Source organism: Choloepus didactylus, chromosome 6 (genome assembly GCF_015220235.1).
Source record: "Choloepus didactylus isolate mChoDid1 chromosome 6, mChoDid1.pri, whole genome shotgun sequence".
Classification (NCBI taxonomy): domain Eukaryota; kingdom Metazoa; phylum Chordata; class Mammalia; order Pilosa; family Megalonychidae; genus Choloepus; species Choloepus didactylus.
In genome coordinates, this window is record NC_051312.1 from 62082489 (window position 1) to 62109744 (window position 27256).

The 27256-nt window shown below is 49.0% G+C and overlaps 1 protein-coding gene and 1 non-coding gene across 2 annotated transcripts in view; both read left to right on the forward strand.

Annotated features, from left to right (window-relative positions):
- PTPN5 (protein tyrosine phosphatase non-receptor type 5) overlaps window positions 1-27256 on the forward strand; it is a 48678-nt gene that overhangs the window by 3927 nt on the left and 17495 nt on the right. The window contains exon 2 of the mRNA XM_037840730.1: window positions 8928-9004. Coding sequence (XP_037696658.1) covers window positions 8928-9004 — 77 coding nt within the window. The remainder of the gene's footprint in view (window positions 1-8927; window positions 9005-27256) is intronic.
- LOC119538993 lies at window positions 5932-6035 on the forward strand. Its single transcript, XR_005217768.1, has one exon. It is a non-coding gene; the product is annotated as a U6 spliceosomal RNA (small nuclear RNA).

The following is a 27256-nucleotide window of genomic DNA, read 5'->3' on the forward strand; positions in this document are numbered from 1 at the left end:
TCCCCCCCAGCCCTGGAGCTCCTTGGAGATCCTGGGCTGGCACCTTCTGGGGGCAGCAGGTAAATTCAGTTCATTCTGTGAGACCAGGACCAAACCACAGGCACCTCCAGGCCTGACAAAGCCTTCCTTGGATGCCTCACTTCTCCAGGAGGTGGCTTGGGCCCCCCTGGGCAACATTTGGACCCCAGTTCCCATTCTGGGAGCCAGGTTCCTGGCCCTGTCCTGGAAGTTTTTTGCTCACCTACATGTTTCTCTTCCCTTCCCCCACCCTCATTTTTCTCCTCAGCTGGTGCCTTTGCTGCTCTTTGCACCAGTTCCGGGCATCTGCTGCATACCAGGCCCCACAGTAGGCATTTTCATGTACTGTCTCTCATTTGCAGTGAGCCTCACCACAATCCAGTGTGGTAGGTATTGTCAATCCTGTTTGGCAGGTGTGAAAAGGCCCAAAGAGGCCAAGTTAGTTTCCCAAAGCCACACAGCTTGACTAGAAAGAGCAAAAGATCTGTCCCCAGGGAGGGCTTCCTGGAGGAGCTGAAGGTTAGAGCCTGTGTTGGATTTTGAGGAGGGGCTCAAAGAGGTGCTGGCACTCCAGGCAGGAGAGGCAGCCTGAGGAGGTGATGACAGTCAAGACCAGAGTGGCTGGAGGAGCTGTCCCAGCAGAGGAGGCAAATTCCTGGGACAGCAAGGGGAGAGAGGGGTGGCCCTTGGCCCACCTCACACTGCCCCCAAGTCAACCCCCAGCTACAGTCCCAGGCCAGGCCACCCTCACTTCTTACCTTATTGCTGCAACCGCCTTCCATCCCACCTCCTGGCTTCCCAAATCCGTCTTGGCACTGGAAGATCTTGTAATACTCAGTATCAGGTGTCGAAGGATTGTCTCTTAAATGAGGTGGTCCTTAAATGAAATTTGGTTGGATTTGGAGCCCCCCATCATCCCTAACTGATAGGAAATTCCATCTCAGTCATTGCTGGGTGCCCTCCAACCTGCTCCATTGTCACATCCGCCACAGCAGGGATGTCTCCATGACACCACACCGGTTACAGCTGGAATACCCCCAGCCTTGCCTGAAGGGTCTCTTCAGAGCCTGCTGCCTCTGAGCTCTGTGCAGGCTATGGGAACTCCAGAGGCTAAGATCCAGCCCTCTCCATGCACCCCCACGCTGTTCCATTCCCAGGAGGTCCTGTCACCACCTGTACATGCACCAGGCACCACTCATGGAAGCGACAGACTCTGTCACCTTACTAGTCCTGGAGACCCCTGTCCACTCCCTCATACGTCCGCCTCCCCCAACCCAGAGACACCAACTTTCTCAGAACAAAGATCCTGAATGCATGTCTCTTCCAGTAACTAGTACCTTTTGTCCTGTAGTCAGATTACCCCCTGAGTGCCAGTAGGTCTGCCTTACCTCTCTGGAAAGCAGGGGAGGGAGAGGAAAATGATAAGGAAAAAAAAGCACAAATGAGCATCTCAGTAAACTATCTAGTCCCACTCTACCTTTCCATATTCCCCTGTTAGACAGTTTCTTTCTGTTCCTTGAATGTTCCTCACTCACCTCCAGATTCTCTCACATGCCCTCCTCCTGCCTGAAACCCCCTTTCCCCCTCCTCTGTCATTTCACAGCTGACCCCTACTCATCCCTCATATCTCATCACAGTCGTTCCTTCCTGGGAACCCTGCTCCGACTCCTTGGCCCTGGGTTAGGTGCCTTGTTGGTGCTTCTGTTGCACCCTGCACTTGTCCCATCGAACATGCCACCCACCGAGCCATTGCCTTTCTCCTTATCCACATCCCCCATTACGCTGTGAGAGCTTAGAGTTCATCGTATTCCCAGGGCCTCACACTGGCCTGCACAGAGTAGGGGCTTAGTAAACACCAGTTGAACAAATGAATGATCCAGTCCCTGGATCATTTCATGTGAAGGATGGAAAACTCCATGTTGCCCAAGCCCCTCTCAAGCCAGTACCCTCCCATCTTCCCTTCCCTTGGGTCCCCATCCCCCACCAACAGAGCAGGAACGGAAGAGAAGCCGTCATTTATCTGGGCACATCCCAAGCAGAGAACACTCAGACCCTGTGTTTGGGATCCAGAACACTCCAAGTTTGCAGGCTGTTCAGACGTGGGGACAGATGGCTGGACAGTGGACAGCTGGGCAGGGAGGGTAGGCAGCTTGGAAGGACGGAAATAGCAGTGAACTAAGCATTGGGAGTCCTGGGCTCAGAGCCTATCTGTTCCGCAAGTTTGCTACACGCATTAGTCTGGGTTCTTTGGTTGCCAGCAACAGAAATGGACTCTGAGAAATTTAGGCAGAAAGATATTTATTAGAAGTCTTTGGGGTATGACGGAGAATTGTCAGATAATTGGGCTCTCGAGTTGGGTCCTCTGTGTAGCAAGGGTCAGGAAGGGTCCTGGGGAAGAAAGAGAGAGAATTCCCCAAAAGGAAATTGGAATTCTGTTACTATCTGAAAACATCAACTGTCCACAACACTGTGTGACCTTGGGCAAGTTACTTAACCCCTCAAGGTCTTAGTTTTCCCATCCGGATGTGCTGAAGCTAACTCTCTTCCATTCACATGCACAGTTTGCTTTTTGTTGAGAAAACTTCCTGCCCTGCCCCCACATCGCACCTCTCCCCATTCAGACACCTTGGGAATGAATTATGGGGCAGCTGGCTGAGAGAGCATGTGTGTGGTTGAAGCTGACCCCAATGAGGAGAGCAGATCCTCTCCAAGTACATGCTTTGGGACACATGACTCATTTGCATGAGGTGATCAGCCTGATTATTTGTTTTCCATGAACCGGCATTCCTCTGCCCCTGTACACTGAACATGCTAATGAAAATCTGGATGGTGTTATGGGCCTTTTCCTGGCTGTGATTTGGCCATCTTCCCCAGGAAGGAAGCCTCCAACCTGCAGTCTGCCCTCCCAGAGCCCCCAAAGCCACCAGCCCTGAGACCCTGCCACTGCCCTTCATTTGACATTTAACATTTACAAAGACTGGCTTGGGCTCTGTGCTGAACACCTGGGATGCAGAGGTGGTTGAAGGAGTGAGGACGCTCCCAAGTTGCTTGCACCTTAGTGGGAAAGGCAGGTGCATTACAGCTAACTATAGCAGCAGAACAAAGTAAGAGCCAAAGGGAAGTGTGAGCCAGGTGTGTGTGGGAGCCCAGAGATAGGAGAGCTTGACTCTGCCTGGGAGATCAGGGACTGCTCCATGAAAGAGGTAGTGGTTGAGTTGGGCCTTGAAGAATGAATAAGATTTGGCAAAAGGAAAAAAAGGGATATTCTAAGATGAGGAAACAGCATGAACGCAGGCCTGGAGGTGAGAATGAGCAGTTTGGTTCAGTGAATAGCGATGTCTGGTGTGGTCAGAGATCTGGGAGGTTGGTAAGAGCTCCAGGTTTACAGTGAGGTATGCTTAGAGGGCCCAGGGCTGCAAAGCCCAAGGGAGAGGGCACGTTGCCTGGGGTTGGGTCAGGAGTTCCTGGGCATTCAGCCTCACGTCCAGGAATCCTGGCTGTCTGCCCAGCTACAGATCCTGGCTTCAGCATCCCAGCTCTCCTCACCCCTCACCCATCTGGGAAACAGTCTTTTCTGCCTGCCTCACCAAATCCTTTGGCTCCAGACCTTTCTCTGCATAAATCCTGAGCAAAGCTGGCATCAGCTCCAGAATGCCTCCTAGCAGCAGCCATCCACATCCCATCCCACCCCCCAGGCAGAGGTGTCCATCCTGGACAGACCTCTGTTCAAACTCTTCGCCCAGCCCACAGTAATTACCTGTCCTGTGTCTCCCCAGCTGGGGATGACCTCTTGGAAGCTGGTTCACGCTATGTCTCCAGCACCCAGCACTGGCGGAGTAGCCACTCAGCACCCAGTGGCCTCATACATATGAATGGACAAATGAAGGTGATGATGTTCAAGCTGCAAGAAGCTTAGCATCTGACCACCGTATTTGATTGGGGTCCAGGGAAAGGAAGGAATTGCCCAATGTTATAGCATGTTGTGAGCAGATCAGATGCCACCACCTGGGTCTTATTTTCATCCCTTAACCCCATGCCACTGTCCCTGCTGCCAGACCCCTTCCTGTAACAGGCCTCTCAGCCCAGGCCAGGGATGGGGGGTCAGTGGTATCTCTTGATGCAGGGAGGCCATGCGGTCAGGTGGAAGAGGGCTGCTCCACCCAGGAGGCAGGATTCCTGGTATCTACACCTGCCTCTCGCTCCTGTGCCACTGCTGAGGCCAAGCCCCCGTTTGCCTTCCCATCCCACGGACCAGCCTCCAGTTAGCACCAAATGTTCCATGCGTCTCCAGCCTCCATGCCTCACTCTTGCTATTGGCACTGCCAGGGTTCTTTCCCTTGTGGCCCCAAATCCACCCAGCAACGTTCCCCAAGGGTCAGCTCCTGCCTTCACCTTGGAGAAGACTTCCCATCTCCCCCCACCACAGCCTGAGCCGAGCCCTCCCCAAGGCATCGCATACATGGGGAGTCACGTTTGCCTGTCTGTCTCCCCGAGAAGACTGGGTGCTGGGCAGTGCGGGGGCCTAGATCATTAGTCCTTGTACTCCTGTGATAGCTCCAGTGCCGTGCTTGCAGATGTTCAGCAAATGCTTGTTGAAATGAGGGAATAGCTTTGGAAAGGTTCTTTTCCCTTCCAGGCCCTTCTTCATCAGTGAATGAGGGACAGGCTGGGTGATTTCCAAGTCTTTTCACCTCTGGGGTTCTCCGGTTCTGAGTGCACCAGGGGTTGGCCAGCCCTGCAAGTTGCTGCCTGTGGTCCCAGGCCAGTTTCCTGCTCCCATTGCAGGCTGATGGAAGCAGAGAACGAGCCTGCAGCAATCCTCTGCAACAGCTATTTCTGCTCTTTGGAGGAGAGGGAGGAGAGCAATGCCCAGAGACTGGGCTCATTGGTCCAGCCTGAATGGGGCTTCTTTTCCCTTTAGCAATTTTATTAAAACCCTCCCCTGAACAGCCAAAACATGTGGATTTTGGCTAGGGTTGCCTGGCATCCTTCGACTACAGGGCAGAGAATGGGACTCTTGTTCCATTTTCATTTGCAGTTGAAAGGTGCTACTCTTTCTGCTTTTCTGATTATGAAATTAGTCATTTTCTAGGAAGCTTATTTATAGAGTCTGCTGCACACATGCAGCACTGAGCTATTCTGAACACTGCTTGGGCCTGGGAGGCTTAAGGTGTGAAAGCAGGTGTGAGTCACACATGGGTCCCCTTCCAGGGGTTTCTGGATACTTTGGTTATCTCTCTGCACCCAGGCAGGGGCCACCCCTCATGGTCTGCCCTCCAGCTAGGGTAGTCTTTAGAGTAAAGAAAGAAAAAGCTCAGGATTGGGAGGTTGGAGATAGCTATTCTCAATCCCTATGACCACCAACTTGATATATGAGCTTGGGCAAGTCAGATCCCCTTTTTGTGCCTCAGTTTCCTCCTCTGCAAAATGAGAGGTCATATAAATGTGTGATTCTGAGACTGCTCCAGACCACAGCTGTGGAGGGGGGTTCTAAGTGGTTTAACAAAAAACCTGTCAACAAGGCAGCTCTGACAATGGTCAATGGTTGTGTTTGAGGTTCCTGGTGTTTTTTCCAGGAATGTCAGGACAGCATTCACTATTCATCAAGGGTTTAGTCAACCAGACACTGGGCTAGGTTTGAAGATACAGTGATAAATAAAACAAAAACACTGGGGCCTGCCCTCATGTGGCTTATCGTCTACTGATTGAGACAGATGGTATTCAAATAATGGCATGAATTTAAAAGTAATTTCAAACTGTGGCAAGTGCTGTGAGTGAAAAGTGTTGCAAAATAGAGCTAGAGGAGCACTCCAGGCAGAGAAAAGCATATGCAGAAGCACCGTGAAGAAGAGTCTGTCCATTGTGGCTGAAATGCAGAGGTCAGGAGGAATTGGGGCATGAGATAAGCCTGGAGGGCTCGCTTCCACAGCACATGTACTAAAATTGGAATGATACATAGATTAGCATGGCCCCTGTGCAAGGATGACATGCAGATTCGTGAAGTGTTCCTTATTTTTATGTAATTAACAACACTGAAATATATATCTGAATGTGGTTAAAAGGGGAAATATTAGGTTGTATATATGGTGTGCCAGTTTGATGTATTATGTGCCCCAAAACGCCATTATCTTTGATGCAATCTTGTGTGGGCAGACATATTAGTGTTGATTAGATTTTGGAATCCTTTGGGTGTTTCCATGGAGATGTGATCCAATCAACCGTGGATAAGAACTTTGGTTGGATAACTTCCATGGAGGTGTTGCCCCACCCATTCAGGGTGGGTCTGAATTAAATTACTGGAGCACTATATAAGCTCAGACAGAAGGAGCAAGCTTGCTGCAGCCAAGAGGGACACTTTGAAGAATGCACTGGAACTGAGAGAGAAGCTTCAGCTTACAGAGACATTTTGGAGACAGCCTTTGAAAGCAGACTTTTGCTCCAGAAAAGCTAAGAAAGGACAAATGCCCCAAGAGCAACTGAGAGTGACATTTTTAAGGAGCTGAAGCCTAGAGAGGAACGTCCTGGAAGAAAGCCATTTTGAAACCAGAACTCTGGAGCAGACACTGGCCACGTGCCTTCTCAGCTAACAGAGGTTTTCTGGACACCATTGGCCATCTTTCAGTGAAGGCACTGATTGCTGATGACCTTGGACACTTTATGGCCTTAAGACTGTAACTGTGTAACCAAATAAACCCCCTTTTATAAAAGCCAACCCATTTCTGGTGTTTTGCATTCCAGCAGCATTAGCAAACTAGAGCATATGGTAATAGAATAAAATTTTTTTAAAAATCCGTGGAACTGCACTGCACAATGAGCCCTAAGTTAAACTGTGGACCATAGTTAATAGTACAGTCATAAAATGTGCTTTCATAAATTGTAACAAATGTACTACATCAATGCAAAGTGTTAATAATAGGGTGGTTTATGGGAATCCAGTGTTTTATGCATGATTGTTCTGTAAACTTCCAACTTTTCTAAAAAAAATTTTTAATTAAAAAGAAGACTGGAAGGATAAACAGGGCAGACCGTGAAAAACCTAGTAAGCAATATTAAAGGATTTTTGTCTTTATTCTAAGTACAATAGGATGCCATTAAAGTATTTTTAGAGAAGATTATATAATAAATGTTCCATTTGGAAGAGTTGCCTCCGTCCAGTTGTACAGGTTGTAAACTGCACAATCGATAGAGCCATATGCACTGGAGCCATGTAGAGAATGTATTGGAGGCCAGCTTAAGTAGGTGCTGAGACCAGTTAAAAGACTGCTACAGTCATCTAGGCAATAGATGATAGCGACTTGGACCACAGTGGAGGTGGTGAAAAATGAGAGAATTGGAGGGGTTTAGGAGACGTTTAAAAGGTTTTGAAGAGAGCAGTCCTTTCTCTGTGGGAGAGCTGGGCTTTGGGATTGGGAAATCCCAAAAGCTCCGCCCCTTGGTGTGAGGAAACAATAAAAAATGCAATGCCACTTGGGAGTGGAAGGTGTCAGAGTGGAAAGGTAAGAGTCACCCTAAACTCGGCCTATCTGCCCTTAATTGTTTAAAACCCACAGCTGAAGCTGAAATAGGCCCCAGACAAGTAATACTGCAGGACAGTCAGGGAGGGAGGCAGCTGACCTCTTAGACTTCTCGTAAGTATCATGCTAACAGAGTTGTATTAAGGTTCTTTCGTTTGCCAGTTTCACAACTCGAATCCACCTGGCTTAAGCTGAAATGTGGGGTTTTAGTGGAAGGATCCTGGGACATCTCGTGGACTTGACAGACATGTTGCCCAATCAAGCCTCAGGACAAGTGGGAAGGAAGCAGTTCTGAGGCCCTTGGCAGTAGGTTCAGGGCCTTCTCTCCAGGGCACGGTGGTTACCGTGATTTAGCACTGGCAACCGCAGTCTTCTGGCCCTCCAGAAAGCATTTTAAATGTGCAGGAGAGAGGCTCTGATTGACCCAGCCTGGTGTTTGCATCCACTCCTGGATCAGTCAGATACTACCAGGGTTAGGGAAATGAAGGGCAGACAGAACCATTGGAGCCCACGCCTGTGTTTCAGACCATTCCCAGAGTAGGGGAACCCCTGTGAACTGTGCCGTTGCCCTCAAGATGTGTCTACTTTAAGGACACTTCATGGGGTCTGGCTAATCTCCAGTAACCCTTTGCCAGCTTACCAGGTAAAAGAGAAAAGCTAAACCCTAGTACAGTCCTATAAGGTACCCTAATGGACTAGAAAGATGGATTTCTGATTTTCTGATTTCAGAAGAAATAGAACACTGATAATATGTAAACAACAACAACAACAGCAACAAAACCATATATGGCTACTTTTCTAGCTATTTCTGGAGAAGAGTTTTGTGTGCCACTTTCTGTTGCCTGAGGCCTTACGTGGGGCAGCCCTAGAGACACCGGACAGTTGTAGGCCTTGGGTAGCTGGACAGACTTGTGTTAACCAAACTCCTCTCCTTGCTCACCTATGGTTCACACCCCTGGAACTAAGAGGTGGAATAGCACAGCAGTGAGAACGTGAGCCTGGAATCTTAGACCTTCATTTCAAACCCAGCTCTACTCTGATTAGCTGTGTGACCTTGGATAAGTTGCTTAACCTCTCTGAGCCTGTTTAGTGATTCCCTAGTTCATGGGGTCATGGGGTGGAGTAGGTGTGGTAAAATTTGTAAAGTGCTTCCACATCATAAGCCCTCCTTCTGGAGTGCAGAGGATGCTGAGGCTCATGATCCCATGTGGAAGACACTTGCAAAATTCTGCTCCCACCTCTGCAGCTCGACCCCTTATTGGGTTGGTCTTTTCCTCAGGTCCCTCTCATGGGGTGGGATTATGTAAAAGGTCACGGGTGGGAGACTTCTTATCTTTGCTCAGGATTTTGCCTTGACCCCAGCTCAACAGCGTCACATTTTTCATCCTGCTGCAGGAGTGAGAGAGTGAACTACGCTGCTGATGACTCCAAGGGAGGGGCCCTGGACATGTGCTGCAGTGAGAGGCTGCCGGGTGAGTCTTCCCAGCGCTCTGAGCTGACACTGGGGCTGGAGTAAAACCTCGTTAGCTCCCCGTTGGAGAGGGAGTGACTCATCTGGTCCATAGGTCTTCATTTAAATGGGGATTTGTTTTTCTAACTCTTGATGTCTTTCTGACCTATTATTGGAGCTCCTCTAGGCTCATATGATGGGAAGAGCCGGCAGCTAAGGCTGTGCTGGGAGGGTGGAGAGAAGGGTGAAGAGCTGGGGAGTCCGGGGCTGATGGGCACATGACCACTGACGAGTGATGTGTTGGATGTTCCTCAGGGATTCTAGAGGTAAGATTAGAAAACATGGACAAATAACCCGATTGTAGCATGAATGTGGTGGGGAGGTTGATGGGGAGAAACTCTGATGGCTGCAATGAGAACCTGGCTGTGAGTATAAGATTGTGCTGCAAGATTGATGGGGGGCTTGGCTGTCTGAACCACAGGTCACTGCATTCACGCAGGTTCATTACCAAGGCACTCCTGCCCACAGGTGGCAGCATGTCCCAGTGTAGACAAATACCCAGCCTTGAAGGAAATAAAAGAAGGGGGGGTATTGTTTTATTTTTCTTCATATAAAATTTTTGCTGTTTTTTTTTTCTTTTTATAAAAATGCCCTTTGTAGAAACATTATAAAATAAAGACAAGTGAAAAAAAGAAAAAAATATATAATCCTGCAACATCAGTTCAGTATACATTTCTATACCTGTCCTTCCAAACCTTTGGTTAAAAGGCAGCCTTTTGAATTCTAACTTTGAAGTTCCAAACCTGTAGCTTGGCAGAAAACTCAACCCTTGGCAAGGATCCTCAGACTGGAGTCTTCCTGTGATGCTCTGTAAGATGAACACTGAAAACAACTAGGTGTGACTCTAAAGCCATGACTCTTTAAAATGAGCAGTTACCGTGTGTGTCGGTGCCCCAGCCGCTGAAGAAGCCCTTCTGGCATCCAGATGAGAAGTGAGGCCTTTGCTGCACTTCACCCCTTCTCCAGTAGGGGATGCCATTGCCCCAAACACTTAGAGGATACCTCTTTGGATGGCCTGTTGAGATGGTTCAGAATGGAATCGTTGTGGGGACAGAAACAGCTAGCTTGGAGAAGACAATTCTCTGAAAGGATGTGAGAACTGTCCGTGAATATCTGAAAGGCTGTCTTGTAAAGAGGGACAGTAGATGCATTCCATGCATTTTAGGAGGACGACATAAGCTCGATACATGGAAATTTAAGCGTGACCTGTTGGCTCACAGGATGCAGAACTTTCTTTTTCTGACTCTAAAAGTAGTGCAGCCATAGCACTGGATAATTCAAGAGGAAGAAAATGAGTGCCCCAGCACTGGAGGCATTCAAGTCATGGCTAGATAGACAGTGGAGAGGAAATTTCCACAATGGGTGGGAGGTCTAGATGACATCAAAAGTCCCTTTCAACTATTAAGCAGTTCTGTGATTCAGATATGAGTCATAGAATTCGGGGATGATTCTACAATCAGGGATGACCTTGTTGGCTGGGAAAAAAAATCCACAGAAAATAGGGTGAGATGTATAGGAGTCCAGAGAGGAGCATAGTGTGGAGGCAAGAGCAAGGCATGTGGGGTCTGATGAGTCTGGCTGTTCTGCTTGTGGGCTGCATGTTTGTGAACAAGTTACTCAACCTTGCGGGGCTCCCAGCCCCTCATCTGTAAAATGAAAACGACAGCAATGTGAAATAATTTCATCCTTACACAGGTACTGGGGGAGGAAGTAAATGTAATCACTGGGTCATTCATTCAACAAATATTTGTTCAGTACCATCTCCAAAGCTTTGGGAATACAGGGGTAAATAAAACAGTTATGGCCCCTGCCCTGATAAAGCTTCATGGACAAGTTCTGCTTTGAGCTGCTTCTGGAAAATGGGATGAAGCCATAGCAGAGAAGCTGCAGTAATAAGTATTAGATGTTTCATTCCAACATTCTCCCCTGTTCCCTCCCAAAAGCCAGAAGCCAGTATAGAAAGGAAGGAGGAGTATGGGCATCACGACTGAAGTGGGTGCATTTCCTTCCTTTTGCCAGGCTCTGTTGCAAAGGCTTTTATATGTGTATCTCAGGTGATCCTCTCCATTGCCCAATGAAATTGGTATCAGTGGCTATCCCCATCTTATAGATGAGAAGACCAAGGCCTGGGGAGGGAAGGCAGTCTCCCAGGGTCACTGAGCTAGTGTTTGGTAGAGTGATGACTCGCTCCAGGCCATCCCTCTGCAGAGCCCATGCCCAGGCCCATTACCCTATTCTGCCTGTTGTCACCTTCAGCTCCACCATCATCTTCTGGTACCCTGTGGACTGAGCAGGAGGAGCTCAAGTTTGTCTGTCCCCAGGGAGGAGGTATGGAGGAGATAGGCAAGGTCGCTGACCTGTCCCCTTCTCTGTCTTTCCTCTGGGAAGTCCTGCCTGCCAGGGGCCAGATGAATTATGTGCATTCTCTTGACTCCTGTGATGCCATCCTCATGTAGTATTGCAATAATTATTTATCTGTATCTTCCATGGGACCATGAGTTCTTTGAAGACAAGTACCAGCTCTAATTCATCTCTGTGTCCTCCATGTCCAGCATGCATTTATTCCCTAAATATTAATTGAGCATCCACAGGGGCTAGGCACTATTGTAGGCCCTGGAGACTCAATAGTGAACCAAACTGAGGAACTTTCCTACCTCTTCAAGGCAGTACTGTGTGAAGAGCGGGGACTCTGGAATCAGGCTTGGCTTCACCACTTTCCAGCAGGGTGACTCATGGCAAGTTATTTAACCTCTGTCTGGCTTGGTTCCTCATTTACAAAATGGGAGGGCCAGTATTCATGACTGCATAGAATTGTTGGAGGATTAAATGAATTAATGTAGAGAGAGCTCGGAACAGTGCCTGGCACACAGCAAATGTTGAATAGGCATTGGCTATTGAGGGAAAGACAGAAAATAAATAAAATAAATTAGTAAAATATGTAGTGTGGCAGATGGTGATACGTGCTATGGAGAAAAATCAAAGCCAAGAGGAAGATGGGCAGAGATTGGAGCGTGGTTTGGCGTTGTATATAGGGTGGTCCTGGAGAACAGTATAAGGTAGGTTTTCACAAATGTGCATCAGCCACAGCCACAGTGTGGACATAGAGATGGAGGTGAACAGGCCAAGAGACCTGGGTGTTGGACCTTCAGAAGGAGCCTGTGGCCACTGCAAGCAATTGCGTAATGATAGTGTAAAAATACAGCCCTCAATAATCTCTCCCCCTTTCTGCTGTCTTCCCCGCTGGGTGAGTCGAGAGGCGAGGCAGAAAGAGGGCCAGCCGTGCAGGGTGACTCACTCATTCCCACACACGCCGCCGGGCAGGAGGGTCATGGCCACCACTCTCAGCTGTGGTCACCCAGACCTGAGCCAGCATCGGGCAGGTCATACAGTCCTCACAGATTGAGACTTCTGGGGTGAAAGCATCCTCAGGCTTCACCAGCACCCCCAGGCAGCCACCAGCTGCCCCCTGGGACTAGCATGCTCACTCACATTCCTGGGACACGAGTGCTCGCACACTCGTGTTCTCACTTGTCACAGCCTCATGCTCACGTGCACACGTGCACACGTGCACATACCCACAGTCACCCAGGCATGTGCCCTGCCTGTTTGAGTCACACAGCCCTGGGGGAACCAAATAATACCTTCCAGCTCACACATCTGAATATGGCCTTTTTTATTCTCCCCATTCACCCATCTAGTATTTATTTCGCATCTGCTAGTTGCCAAGTGCAAGGTTAGAAGCTGGAGTTTAGTAATGGACCAAAGAGATGTGGTCCCTGCCCTCCTCCTGCTACTGTGTCTAGAGGGGTGGTTCTCACACTCAGGTGTGCATCAGAATCACCTGGTGGGCTTCCAAAACCTACACGTCTTCTTCCTCTTGCACACCCCCTTCCACTGTACACGCTTCCTAGAGATGGATGCATTTGCTTGCTCTCTCATTTCTCTTTTGGTCTGTGTCCCGCACCCACACTCCCTTCTCTCACACACAGATCAGCAGACACGCTCAGAAGACAACGGTTGTCTTCTTTCTCCTTTTCCTAGACCCTCAGTTCAGCACAGGCCCCAGGTACCTTTCCCACCCCTTGCACATGTGTGTAGGTGCACACGCATGCACACACACATTTTTCTCTCTCATGCACAAACTCTTTTTCCGCTCACAACCCCCCTTTTCCTCTTTCTCTCATTTTCCCTTACTTGTTCACTCACTTGCTAACAGCCACCCAAACCCATGGTACACCTAAGTTCATATTCCTTGTTCTCTCCCCACTGTGCTGTGTAGGTGTCTGCATGTGCAGGAAACCAGGCTACGCTGCTGATGCTGGGCCCTCTGCTTCTTCTCCCCAAATAGCACCAGTATAGGCCTAGCCAGGGACACCTCCACCCCCACCCCGCCTCCTCAGGGGCACAGGGTAGAAGGAGATAAGTGAAACAACAGTAGGTGCTAGTGATGGCCTGCACACGGAGTGGAGTGACATCATCAAGTGTCATTCTCAGGGTCTCCAGCAGGCAGGTTCATGGGCAGGCCTGCTCCTGACATTTGCAGGGACCAAGGCCCCTAGCTATGTATGCATGCATGTGGGCACGTCGATCTGCATGTACAAGCTTGGTCTACACACTGCCCTCACAGCCGCCCATTGGCTACCCTTCAAACCTAAAGATACACCTGCAGGAGGCAGCATCCACCTCTGAAGGATGGACCTGAGAACGAGACCCAACAGGCTTAAGCCATTTGGGCAGGGAATTCTGGGGTCCCAAGTACCCAGAGCTTGGTCTTGAAGGGGGGACGTGGACACATTCCCCTGGGCCCTATGGACATCTCACCCCATGGGGCATGGCATGGCCAGAGGAAAGGAGGCACAGGGCCCAGATATAAGGCTAACATTGTCATGGGAACAGTGTGCTCCCTCAGCCCTCCGACAGCCAGCAGCTGGCTGGAGCTGTAACAGTCACCGCCACTCTGAGATTTAAGTGTGTTTGGTAAGTTGGGTCTATGCAGAGTTGTTAAATGGAAGCTGAAGACCTGAGCAGGCCATTGTCCGTTTGACAGGAGCAGCTGTCGTCTTGGGCCTGTGGCTCAGGTACCCACTCCCACCTGAAATTCCAGTGCCTTGAAGTCTGTCCCCAGCACGGCCCTAGATATGAGGCTCTGATTTATGTTGGGTATAAAATGGACCCTCCTCTGAGGCCAGGGACAGGATCTTGGTCTCAGCAAGAAGACACTGACTATCCAGGGTGCCCCCTTCGAAGGTAAAGGTGAAGTCTGTATTTAGGAAACCTTTGTTATCCTCCTGGAGAGTCTACTCTGGACCACTGGGGAGGGTGAGGACATTCACAGCCATCTTACCAGGACACTTATCCTGGTGTCCTACCAAGACACCTCCAGGATAAGCTCTTGGGCCAGAAGCCCACAAAAGCTGATTAGAAAATTGAAAAGACCACTGACCTTTTTAGTGATTCAACAAAATTTTAGGCCCTGGTAGTTCTGTGAAGAGCAAGGCAGACATTGTCCCTACTCTCCAGGAGTACAGAGCGCTATGGAACAATGTAACAGTCACGTAACCTTACCTTGGGGTGGTCAGCAAAGGCTTCCTGGAAGAAGTGGCCTTTCAGCCATGACCTGAAGGTTGAGCACGAGTCCCGGTTCATGTTGTTAGGAACCTGCTGTCAAAGCATTTCAAGGAGCATGTTAACCTTCTCATAATGGACCTTGTCCCCCATCTACCAACCCTTGTTCTCACAGAGCACCTCAGTCTGGTGCCTAGTACTGGTTCAAATTGGGAGGAGGTGCCAGAGCCCAAAGAGACAAACACGGAAAAGACAGACTTGGATATAGTGCCGAGATGTCACTTATGCCTCCTGAAGCTCAACAGCTTAGATTCTGTTGGTTTTTATTTCTTCATTTCATTTATGGTTCTGTTTTCTTTCAAGACTTGTAATCCATTTAGGGGTGTTTAATGAGTGTATTAGGGTTCTCTAGGGAAACAGAACCAACAGGAGATATCTGTAAATATGCGATTTTATAAAATTGTTTCATGCAACTGTGTGAGGAAGCCCAAGTTAGCCACCCTGAGAAGAAGGTCAAGTGTGGCAGCAAGGAGGTGCCAGACAGGTCAAGGAAGCTTTCTTGGACCTTTTATCCCAGCTCGGCACCAGGTGAATGAAGCCAAGTGAATGTATTTCTACATACCTTTTTTTGCCTCTTGTAATGTGTAGGACCCTTCTTCTTTGATGGGAGAAACAGGTAATTACCTGAATCTAGGTTGAAAAGGTTGTGTAAAAATAATAAGAATAAGAAATATATATATACATATAATGAAAGAGATACTCTGCTTTAAAAAAAAAAAGTCCATGATGGTGCAGGTTAACTATATGTAGACACCAGGACAAATTTAGAGGCAGGAGCCCATCTTATTGGACCCTGGGGTGCTGTGGGGAGACAGACAGACCCAGGTTCAAATCCTGACTCTTCCACAAGAGCTCCAAATTCCTATTCTAAAATGATAGTGATAATATTAAAATAATGAGTATTAGATGAATTGGTGCATGTAAGGTGCTTATTAGACAGTGTTCAATAAACCATAGCTAATAATTATGGTGATGATTGTTTCAGGATATGCAGTGTGAACAGGAAACCCTTCACATCTTTGTGTCCCTGTTCCAGGGCTCAGGCATCGAGTCATAGGTGAGTCCTTTGACAGTGGAGCTTTGTAGATTTTTCGTGATCCTCACACAGGCCTGGGAACTCACAGAACTGACACAGACACAGGCAAGTGTTTTGCCTACTTGAAAAATCAGGTGGGGAAAGAGGACCAATTTTGCTAGGAAGGATATTTATCCATTTTCCTTTGTCAAGATAAAAACAGTTCTGATAGTCTAGGGAGTTACCTGGATGTGTGACGAGACAAGAAAGAGATTCCTTGTGACTAGAAGAAAGAGGCCATTTGGTCCAGTCCCCTGCCTCCATAAAGGCTGATGCTGAAGTCCATTTAGAGTATCCACCATATTCCTAAAGATACGTGCTGGCAGATGCTGTCATTTCTCTTTTGAGCTTGGTCCAACAACTAATAAACCCTGCTGTCAGGAAGTTCTTTATAACTTTAAAAATAGTAAGTAAATATCATCCTGCCACATAAGCTCATTCCTCTTGTTCAGATTTTAGCATCTGTTTTGGTTATCTATTGCTACCTAACAAACTGTCTCAACATTTAATGGCTTAACATAACGACCATTGCATTTGTTCATGATTCTGAGGATCATTCAGGGCTCAGCTGGGTGATTCTTCTGTTCCATGTGGCATCAGCTGGGGTCATTCACTTGGCTTCATTCACCTGGTGCCGAGCTGGGATAAAAGGTCCAAGAAAGCTTCCTTGACCTGTCTGGCACCTCCTTGCTGCCACACTTGACCTTCTTCTCAGGGTGGCTAACTTGGGCTTCCTCACAGCATGGCTGAGTCAGTGGTCTCAAAGTAGTCAGACTTCCTGCATTGCAACTTGTTTCTAAGAAAGCATTCCAAGACAGACAAAAGCAATAGCCTCAGATCTCTTAAGGCTCAGCCTCCAAAGTTAAACAGTGTCACTTCTGCCACATTTTATTGATCAAAGCCAGTCACAGGAACAGCCCAGATTCAAGGGGAGGGAAACAGATGCTACCTCTTGATAGGAGGAATGCAAGAATCTGTGGCCATCTTTCATCCACCAGTGCATCCTCTTCATAAGCTGTCATGTTCCTCCTATTACTAGTTTCTCCCTCTTCTAAATCTTCTTTCCCTCAACCCCCTTCCCATGATTCATTTTTTCCCCAATCTTCTATTAAAGCTACTCACCCTTTGTAGCTTAAATCTTTGGCTCTTCTCTTTACTTCCGCTCTTTTCCCCAGCCATTCTGGTGAGTTCAGCTATATGCAGACCCACCCCTGTCATTTATGGGGCCTATATATGTCATGTCTAAATGGTTGAAAGCTAGAAATCAAGCTAACAATCTTTTAAATGAAAAGAAATCTTCTACTTTGACAAATATTCCTCTAAAGAGCTTGAAGGAGGGACATAGGGAAAGCCAGTCCCTGGTCCACCCCACTTTCTTTTATGTCCCCCCAGTTCTGTTTAACATCACAAGAGGTCTCATGCATTCATGTGAGTGGGCACCCCAGCCCACACTTCCACACCTTCTACAAATTGCCGCCATCAGCCACCCCAAGGGATGCACACAACAGCACGAAACATCCTCAATAAGCAATCAGGGAAGAGACCCACCCAAGCCCAGGAATAGTCTTACATGATCTCTTAGGGACTTTGTGAGAATTTCTTTGAGGTTTACGCCCTTGATCATAACCACTTGTTTCCAGGCATTTGTATTTTCCACACTGGTTCCAGCAGAGGATCCAAAAGAACCTGGAGCAGAGAGAACTAGGGGGAAAGTAGTGTGGGGGGAGGCTGGGGAGATAAGCGGGGCCAGAGCATGCCGGGTCTTCCTTGTTGGCCATGGCAAGGATTTTGGTCTTTATAGCAAGAACAAAGGGAAGCCATTGAACTGAACTGCCTTAGTTTGCTAGGGCTACCAGAACAAAGTACCACAAACTGTGAGTGGCTTAAAGCAACAGAAATGTACAGTTCTGGAGGCTAGAAGTCCGAATCAGGGGATCTTCAGAACCGTGCTTCCTCTGACGCCTAGAGTTCTGGTGGTGGCCTGCCAGCCATGGCGTCCTTTGGCTTGTGGCATATCTCAGTCTCTGCCTGTCACATGACTGTCTTCTGTAGGTCCAATTTTCCTCTTCTTATGACACCAGTCATTGAATTAGGACCCATCCTAATCCAGTTTGGTCCCCGCTAATAACGTCTTCAAAGATCCTGTTTAAAGTAAGATCCTACTCACAAGACTGGAGGTTGGACTTGAACATATCTTTTGGGGGGTTACAATCCAATCCATAACATAAACTGAAGCAGGGGCTCAGATTTGCTTTTTTTTGTTTTTTGTTTTTTGTTTTTTTAGTGTAAATAGCTTTTATTTATTTTTTATTTTTTTAATTCATTTTATTGAGATATATTCACATACCATGCAGTCATACAAAACTGCGGTCGCAGCTAGGGGCGGGCACCCACGGAACCCTCTGCGCTCAGGGTTGCTTAAGGGGTACCGGCGGCAGCTCTTCCCGGAGGCGAAGGTGAGGTGGGGGACTTGGCCGAGTCCCCGGCGGAGGCGTGCAAGGTGTGGAGGGCGGCGAGAGAGGAACGCGAAACACTCTCCTCTCGAGGGGATAGAACAAAAGCCTTTATTCAGGGGTGAGCACAAGTTATATAGGGTGGCATAGAGGGCGGGGTCGGTGTTAGGGGTGTGGGGTTCTTACATGGCAATGCTGAGGGGATAAAGGCTAGGATTGGTTCTGAGAGGGCGCGGAGGTCGTTTGAAAAAGGGCGGGAGTTGCTCTGGCAACGGTGTATGCGCACTGGCGGTGGCGGGAGTTGCTCTGGCAACGGGGAGTGTGCGGGCAAGATAAGGGGGGCGGTTTTCTCCGGCAAGCTTCCTCTAACGGTTGTATTTTGGGTGAGGGAGATGAGGCCTGTAGCCGGCTCCACTTTCTCAGGCCCGGGGGGCTGTGGAGGGTATTACTGCCCATGCCCACTACCCTCTCCAGGGGCTGGCCAGGTTCCCTGGGGGGGGGCTGTGGAGGGCGCTACTGCCCATGCCCATCACCTCCCCCAGGGGCTGGCCAGGTTCCCTGGGGGGGGCTGTGGAGGGCGCTACTGCCCATGCCCATCACCTCCCCCAGGGGCTGACCAGCTTCCCTGGCCCCGGCCCGCCAAGTTGGAACTCAGCACCAGCAACCCGCACAAAACAAATCATACATTCGGTTGTTCACAGTACCATTACATAGTTGTGCATTTATCCCCAAAATCAATCCCTGACACCTTCACTACTACATACACAAAAATAACAAGAATAATAATTAAAGTGAAAAAGGGCAATTAAAGTAAAAAAGAACGCTGGGTGCCTTTGTTTGTTTGTTTGTTTGCTTCCTTCCCCCATTTTTCTTCTCATCCATCCATAAACTAGACAAAGGGGAGTGTGGTCCATATGGCTTTCCCAATCACATTGTCACCCCTCATAAGCTACATTTTTATACAATCATCTTTAAGATTCATGGGTTCTGGGTTGTAGTTTGATAGTTTCAGGTATCTACCGCCAGCTACCCCAATTCATTAGAACCTAAAAAGGGTTGTCTATATTGTGCGTAAGAGTGCCCACCAGAGTGACCTCTCGGCTCCTTTTGGAATCTCTCTGCCATCAGATTTGTTTTTAAAAGACATTGGGTCTTTAGAGCTGGAAGGGCCCTTTACTCCCGAGTGCCACTCGCTCTGAGTTTACAGAAGGCAGTGAGATGCAGGGTCACACAGCCCATTGTAGGCAGGGCTGGGACTGGCACTTGGGGTCCGGAGCCTCTGGTTCCTGGGGCCATCTCAGGGTAGCAGCCTCTGGAGACTCGGGTTTTGCGGGTGCTGCTGCCTTTGGGGAAGCCTTGGGCTGTTCTTGCTCACATCTTATCACCTGGACTTTCCTAGGCCTCTGAGGGCACATAACAGGACCCACTAAAGTTAGATCCCAGCCTCCTGCTTCCGTGAGGCCTCAGGCCTCAGACCCCCTGATGCCCACAGGCAGCCCCTGTTAAACTTCCCGTGCAGATTGAATGAGAGGGTTGAAGACTCGAGTGCCAATCCTGGTTCTGCCTCTTTCTCCCTGGACCACAATTTCCTCATCTGGGAAATGGGAGGGTGGGGCAAGATGCTTTCTCAAGCCTGTGCCTTTCTCTCACTCATTTGTGCTTCAGTCTCAGGCTCTTGGGGCCTCTAGCACACTATTGCCCCAGGGCCTCTGCTGTCAGTTCTTTTAGTTTTCAACGTGGGCTGCTGGGCGTGGGGCCTGCACCCCCAGAGTTTCATTGACCTTTTCACCCTTGTACTTCTGGGCGTCCTCTCCTCTGAGCTTTTGTTTGAAACAACAAAGTTGTTTGTGATTTCAGACAGAACCATTTTAGTTATAACCCATCCAAAGAGTACTTGAGTTCTGTTTTGAAGGCTTGTTAGCATTCCAGATTTAATTAACTGGCAGAGACAAAGCTGCCTCAATTCTCCCACCCCCAGGCCATGCCCTCTCCATCCACCCACCGACCTGGTTGGGCAGCCGCAGCCTCAAAGCCCCTGCCCACCCGGGGGCGGGACCCCCATTGTCCTGGGGGCCTCACCTGGCAGATGAAAGGGAGATCCTTCCTGCTGCCACTCTCTTATGGTCCTTCTCCCCCTCCCTGTTTTCTCCCTCCTCTCTGAATTCTACCCACTGTAACCGTGCACCAGGCACTCAGCTAAGTACTTTATGTGATTTACCTCATGATATCCTCAAAATCCTGAGGCAGGTTTTAGTATGTCCATTTCCCCACAGAGAGATGGACGTTTAGAGAGTGTAAGTCACTTGCCAAGGTCTTACAGGCAAGTAACGGCAAAGTCGGGACCCCAGCCTAAGTCTCTGTGACTCCACTTTTGCCACAAGTCACTACAGTCAACTGTCCATGCAGAGACAAAGCCACTTGTGGGGTCAGGAAGAGCTGGAGTGTAGACTTGCAGGGTCAGGTGCTAGACATAGTTCATATTACCTGGGAATCTGCCTCCCCAGAGAATCCAGGCCTGGGTCCCATTCTTGCCTTCTGACATGCCCCCTCCCCTAGCACAGCCTCCTCGGTGTCTGCAAACAGCTTCTGCCATCCTACCCCTACCCTTTGTTCCCAGACCTCTCCCCTTCCTAGTGGTCCTAGTCCCACTTTACTGTGCCGTTTCCCCTGGAGGGACCCCACCATGCAAGGGTGAGAGGGACTGTAGCAAGGAGAGAAGACCTGTCCGCTCTGTTCTGGGATAGCCCCTGTCCCTCTGTCCTGGGCTAGGCTGAAGCCCCTTCTCAAGCTGACTTCCCCCGACAGGGAGGAGGAAGTGGCTGCAGAGGTCGAGACTCGGGCAGGTGGCATCGAGTGTGGTTAAGAGGACAGATTCTGGAGCCAGGCTGCCCGGGTCTGAGGCCTCCCTGTGGTGACCTTGGGCACGTTACTTAACCTCTCATACTTCTGTTTTCCTATTTGTACAAACACCAACTGACGTGCTTGTAGTCATGCCTTGCTAGGCTTTGTGATATAAGGAGGAAAGATATGATTCCATTAGCTGGTGGAGGCAACGATCATTTGGCCCAAATTACAGATTTGCAGTCTTGTGCTTTGTGTGAGTCCAAGAAATGGGTCTCTGGCTTGAAGCAAGACCCTGAAGAGAGTTCAGTGTAGGGTGGGTGGGAGAACAGGACAACCACCACCACCTTCCTTCATGGAAAAACTTTCTCACCTTGCATGAGGTGAGTTCCCTGAACATCAACTTTAAAAGCCCCACACAAATGGATTTTTGAGTATCCATTTGGACCTGCGGTCCGGGCACCCTCCTGCCTGGTCAGCCTGTCTGCACTGATGACTACAATTCAGCATCCGGGATTTCCTGAGCACCAGTGTCTCCAGGACACTGGGGGATGGGGACAAGTAGAGATGACCAAGACTTGGGCTTCCCTCAAACCTTACTTTTCAGTAAAAGAAACAGATAGACATCCACAGGCAAGTCCAAACCCAGCAGGACTCCTGGTCCGGAAGTAATAGAGGCACCTTCTGAGAGCTACCAGCTCCCATCATCATCAGCGAGTGTGAAACCTTTATTGTATGTGAGTGCTGTGCTAGGGAGAAGGGAAAGGAACTAACAGGAATATTCAGTGGATAAGAACTGATCTCAAGCCAAACTGCCTGGATATCCTTCCTCCTCCACCCTTTATTAGTTGTGACTTTGGGCGAGTTGCTTAACCTCTGTTTGCCTTGGTTTTCCGGTCTGTACAAGAGGATTAATAGTCTTCCTGCATAGGTTTGTGTTGAGGAATAACTGAGTTAATATATGAGAAGTGCTTGAATTATGTCAGCTGTTATTACCATCGTCGTTCTTGACCAGCCATGCCCCTGCTGGCACTGAACCAAGCACACTGCAGCCATATCCCAGTGGGTCCTCGCAAGAACCCAGTAACATAGAGATAGTGTTACTGATTCTAGTTAGACAGGTAAAGGAACTGCATCAGTTGTCCATCACCTGTAACAAACCACCTACGATGAAGACTTTGAAGTGAGTGGCACCCCATGACCCCCTTCCTTTGAGTGTGGGTGGGGCCTGTGCCTTCTAACCAATGGAATGTGGCAAAGGTGATGGGGTGTCACTCCCTGATGATTACATAAGAGTGTCGAGTCCCCCCTCCCACTCTTTCTCTCCCTCTGTCTCTCTCCCTCTGTCTCCTCACTCCCTTCTCTCCACTCCCCTTTCTGGCTTTGAAAAAGCAAGCTGCCACAAATCCTGCCACTGCAAAGAAATGAATTCTGCCAGCAACTTGAAGGAGCTTCAGTGCAGATCCTTCCGCACTCGAGTCTCTGCTAAGAACCCAGCCCTGTCTGCCACCTTCATTGCCACCTTGTGAGACCCTGACAGAAATGAGGGATGATAAATGTGTGTCCTTTTAAGCCACTGAATTTGTGGTAATTTGTTGCACAGTGTCGAAAACTAATACCCTACCCCTAAACAATAGCTTTACATGGTGAATCTAGAGGTTGACTGGGCCAGCTTGGAGGGCTTACTGGGCATATCTCATGAGGTTGGAGTCAGGTGCTGGTGAGTGCAGGGGTCACCCTGAAGACTTGTTCACACACGTATCTGATGCCTGGGCTGGAAAGACTCAGGTGCCTGGGGACTATAATAGCTGGGCTCCTCAGACATCTCTCTCATTCTCACTCTCTCTCTCACTCTTTCCACGGTCCCCCCTGCCCACCCCCTCTCACGTCTCTCCACAAGGTAGCTTCATGGCTGCTGCAGGCTTCTGGAACAAATGTCCCATGACAAACCAGCAGAAGCTACATGGACTCTTCTAGCCTAGCCTCGAAAGTCATATAACACCACATCCTCTTCTTTAAGGCAATTACAAGGCCCACCCAGCTCTAGGAGAAGGGACATAAACTCTGCCCTATCGCTGTGAGAAGTATTGAAGAATTTGCAAGCATGTTTTAAGACCAGCACAGGAATTAAGTTACAGAGAGGTTAAACAACTTGCTCAATTACATAGCGTGTGTGGTGAGCACCCACCTTCTATCCCAAAATCCTCTTAGGCCAACACCTGTACCCTTTTCCAACCCATTCTGCCTCCCTGGGGACTTCAGAGATGAACAAGGCTTGGGCCCTGCCCTCATCCAGCCTACCATCTGAGAGGGACCAAGCACTTATTTGCTGCCAACCCAGATCCTCGTCATCTTGCTGTGTCCTTCTGTGGATCCTTGCATTGGTCTTGTTGTTCATTGATCAGCAGAGCAATGGGGTGGAGGGGTTATGGAGAACTGGCTCAAACTCCCAAGGCCACAAATCCACCACCACTGTGCCTTTGCTGGGAGGGGCTGGAAATGTTTTTCACTGGGACCATCCCTGCTCCCAGGAGTCTTGCTGTGCAGGGTTAGGGCTGAAACACAGAACGTCTTGAGGACAAGGACAGTAATCTTAGTGAAGGGCCAGGCATAGGGGAGGCACTCCGTAAATGTTTGTCTAATGAAAACATGTTTTTTGGGAATCTTCTCTCTCTCCAACACATGCCCTCTGACCCCTAGTGTGTCTACTGCACACCCCCAGAAGGCTGCAGGAAATGGGGGCTATCACTCCAGCCTCGCTCAGGGAGGACAGAGATGACAGTAGTGCCCAGGAGGCCAGGCTCTCCCTCTGGGAGCCCGGGGCAGTGCCGAGGAGGGTGATGGCAGAAATGGCCCAATCGGGCCTCCTCCTTCCACACTCCTCCACCTCTCGGCCCTTCCTAGCTCTCTGGCATCACCTCCTTTGATTCCTCACTCAGGGTCTGCCAAAGCAAAACCTCAAAATAGACCAGATAGGCTAACCTGCTGCCCTTTATCCCTACCCCATCCCTCATGGATCTCCAGTCCTTTCTGTGGAACAGCAGAAAGATCATGTGCTGATGATCCTAGTCCTGCTGCTTCCTGGCTCTGTGACCCTAGACAAATCATTTAACTTCTGTGTACCTCTGTGGCTCCACCTGTAAGCTGTGGACAATAGTGTCAGTCCATAGCGTGGCTGGGAGCATTGAATAGCATAAGGCTCATAACTGTGTGCTGGCTCAGAGCTAGCAGAGTTGGAGCATAAAAGATGTGGAGCCCTCCCTAGACTTAGCCCCTCCAACAGGTGACAGCTGTTGGAAAAGAGTCCAAGGTTACCCCTTACCCCTGCACACTTCCCACCACCCTTTCAATGAGATAGGAGCAGTAATCCTATAGACGAGACATGAATGTCTAATGTTGGGATTTGGGACACAATGGTAAGCTGTGGAGCCCAGCACCATCACCCAGATAGACAAGGCCCTACTTCTGAAAACATGCCTCCCAGTCGAAGAAAGCGAGGATGATGGAGATTTCTTAAAGATGATGGGGTATGGGAAGTAGACCATCTGGGCCCTAGGCTTTGGGAGGTAGTCTAATCCAGTGTATTTATTAATAGTATCAGCTCCAGAGGCAGACTGCCTGGGTTCTGATCTTGGTTTCTATCCATTATTGGCTGACCTTGGCCAAGTGACTTAACTTCCCTGTGTCTCAGTTTCTTCATCTATAGAATGGGAGTAAGAGAATTAAATGTGTGTGTGTATGTATGTGTGTGTGTGTGTGTGTGTGTATATGTATATGTGTGTGTGTGTATATATATGGCATTTGGAACAGTGCTTGGTACATGGTAAGTGCTCAGTATGTGTTAGCTAGCAGTGGTCATGGTAGTGCCCAGCGTCCTGACTCGGCCCTGACGGTCAGTGGTTCTGGAAGCCCTGGCCGGCTTGAGTGTGGTGCTGTGTTGGGCAGGGCCCCTGTGGCTGTGTGGGCACAGCCAGGAGGCCACTCAAGGAGCCCAAGCTCCACGTTTGGAAAGGGAAGAAAAGCTGAATGGGACAAAGCCTCCCTCTACATGTAAACAGGAACAGGCTGGACCAGCCTCTCGCTCCAGTTCTGGTGGGCTGGCAGGCAGGGAGATCAGAGGATGAGTCACTGACAGGAGCTGCCACGGTGTGCCAGCCCCAGGGCACACAGTAGCTGCAGAGTCTAATGGTGGGATTTGGGCTCCGGGCAGTAGGAGAGGGATCCTGGTGTTTCCACATGCCCCAGGTAAATCTGAAAGCCCTTTGCCTGCATGTCCTACCCAGGTACCCAGAGTCTGGTCTAAGATACTGCTCTCCTACCTTTCAGTACTTCTTTCCCTTCCTCCACATCATACAGCCTGAGGATCCACCTTCCCTGTGCAGCTGGCTAGGGCTTGAGGTTCCCCCAAACAGGGGGACAGTCTCTCTCACCATCCTCCCTGCTTTGTGCTGCAGTGACCCTTTACTGAGAGGCAGTGTAGCAAGTTGGAAGAAATACCTGGTGTCAGGAAGCCCTGGGTTCGAATCTTAGCTCTACTTACTTGGGCAAGCCACTTAACGTCTCGGAACCACGCCGTCCTTGCCTGGAAAATCCCCTTCACCCTGCGCAAGAGGCAAGTCCGTGAAGAGCACAGTGTTAAATCGCTTGTCAGCAAGCTGCCTCTGAGTCAGGGTTTCATGCGTGGCAAAGTAGCTACCTCGCTGTGATCTATTGAAAAGCCTGCCCTTGACTCAAGCAGCCGCCTCTCACTGACAAAATGGGGCTGATGATGATAATGTCTGCCTCGTAGGGCTGCTGCGAGAAGCAAGTGCATCTGCGTGTACAAAAACACTTCGGGAACCGCAGAGAGCCCAGTGCAGTGGCATTATCATTCTCAGGAAAGACAGTAAGTGGAAGGGTGGAGCAAGGCAAGGAGAAGAGCTGCCATAGTCCCCAGGAGAGGCCCAGAGGACACATGGGCTCAGCACCACAGTGGTCCACGTGGAGGTGGGGACTGCTTTGTTCACTGCTATATCCCCAAAGCCTAGTCCAGTGCCTGGCAAAGTAGGCACACAGCAAATACTTGCTGCATTGCCCAGAATAGAATCTTTGTGTTCCCAGTGCTTAGTGTATAGTTGGTGCTCATTAAGTGTGTGTTGCACTTCATCATCAATGAACACAGCCTAAAATCAGGAAGACGGGTTCCCAACCCAGTTCTCTACCTCCCCTACTTCCCCCACTTTCTATCACAAACCCTACCCCTCACCCCCAAAGACCAGGGGTTCTTAACCTGGGGTCCATGGAGCCCCCCAAAATTATATGCAGAGTATAGCGTGTGTTTGAAATGTGTCTTTCTGGGTAAAGAGATGTCAGATTTCTATTCAAAAAAGTTTTTAAATAAACCCTGCTCTGAAAGGTGTGCATCTGCCAGGTGCTCCGTGCATATCTGTTAATTAGATTCATCTCGAGGCCCCCAGGGCTGCCAGGTGCCATATAGATTTTTAAAAAACAACCTCTACCTTTGTCTCTGAGATGTGCACACAGAGCCCTGCCAGCCTGCAGTTTTTATTCCACCCCCGTGTTGTGCAAGGCAAATAACCCACCATCTTTCATATGCAAAAGTGATGATCATACATCATCTGTGGGACCTGCCTTCTGGGTGGATTTTCTCCTGCTGGGTGGGTTTCATGGAGCCATTGACACTCTCTCAATTCTCTGACCCACATCCTCTTATGTCCCAGCATGAGCATTTAGATGTAACAAGTGGGAGGCAGGGCCTGAAACCAGGAATACTGACTAGACCTCATGATATCTGAACTCAGAACTTTGATCTCTTTTTTAAAGAATATTTTTCTTCTTACAGATATAGATACAGATATGACAAAATTTAGAATATGTAAACAAGAACAAATCCCTCTTCATTCCCAGTTGTTAACACTTGCTTATATTCTTCCCATTTACCTGTACTGCATTTATTTAGCACTTACTATGTGCCAGGCATTCACTGACTGTGCTTTGTGCTCTACAAGCACTATCTCATGTTAAGCTCTCGCTCTCACCTTACGTGGAATATTCTGTCTCTTTATGTGTACATGGATACAATCTTAATTTATAAGACCAATGAGTTCATTCTGTTTTGTAACCTTGCTTTTCTCACTCAATACCATCAAAATTTCTTCCCGTGTTATTAAATATTCATTTACAGAGTCATTTATACAGCTGTGTGACGTCTTATTGCAGG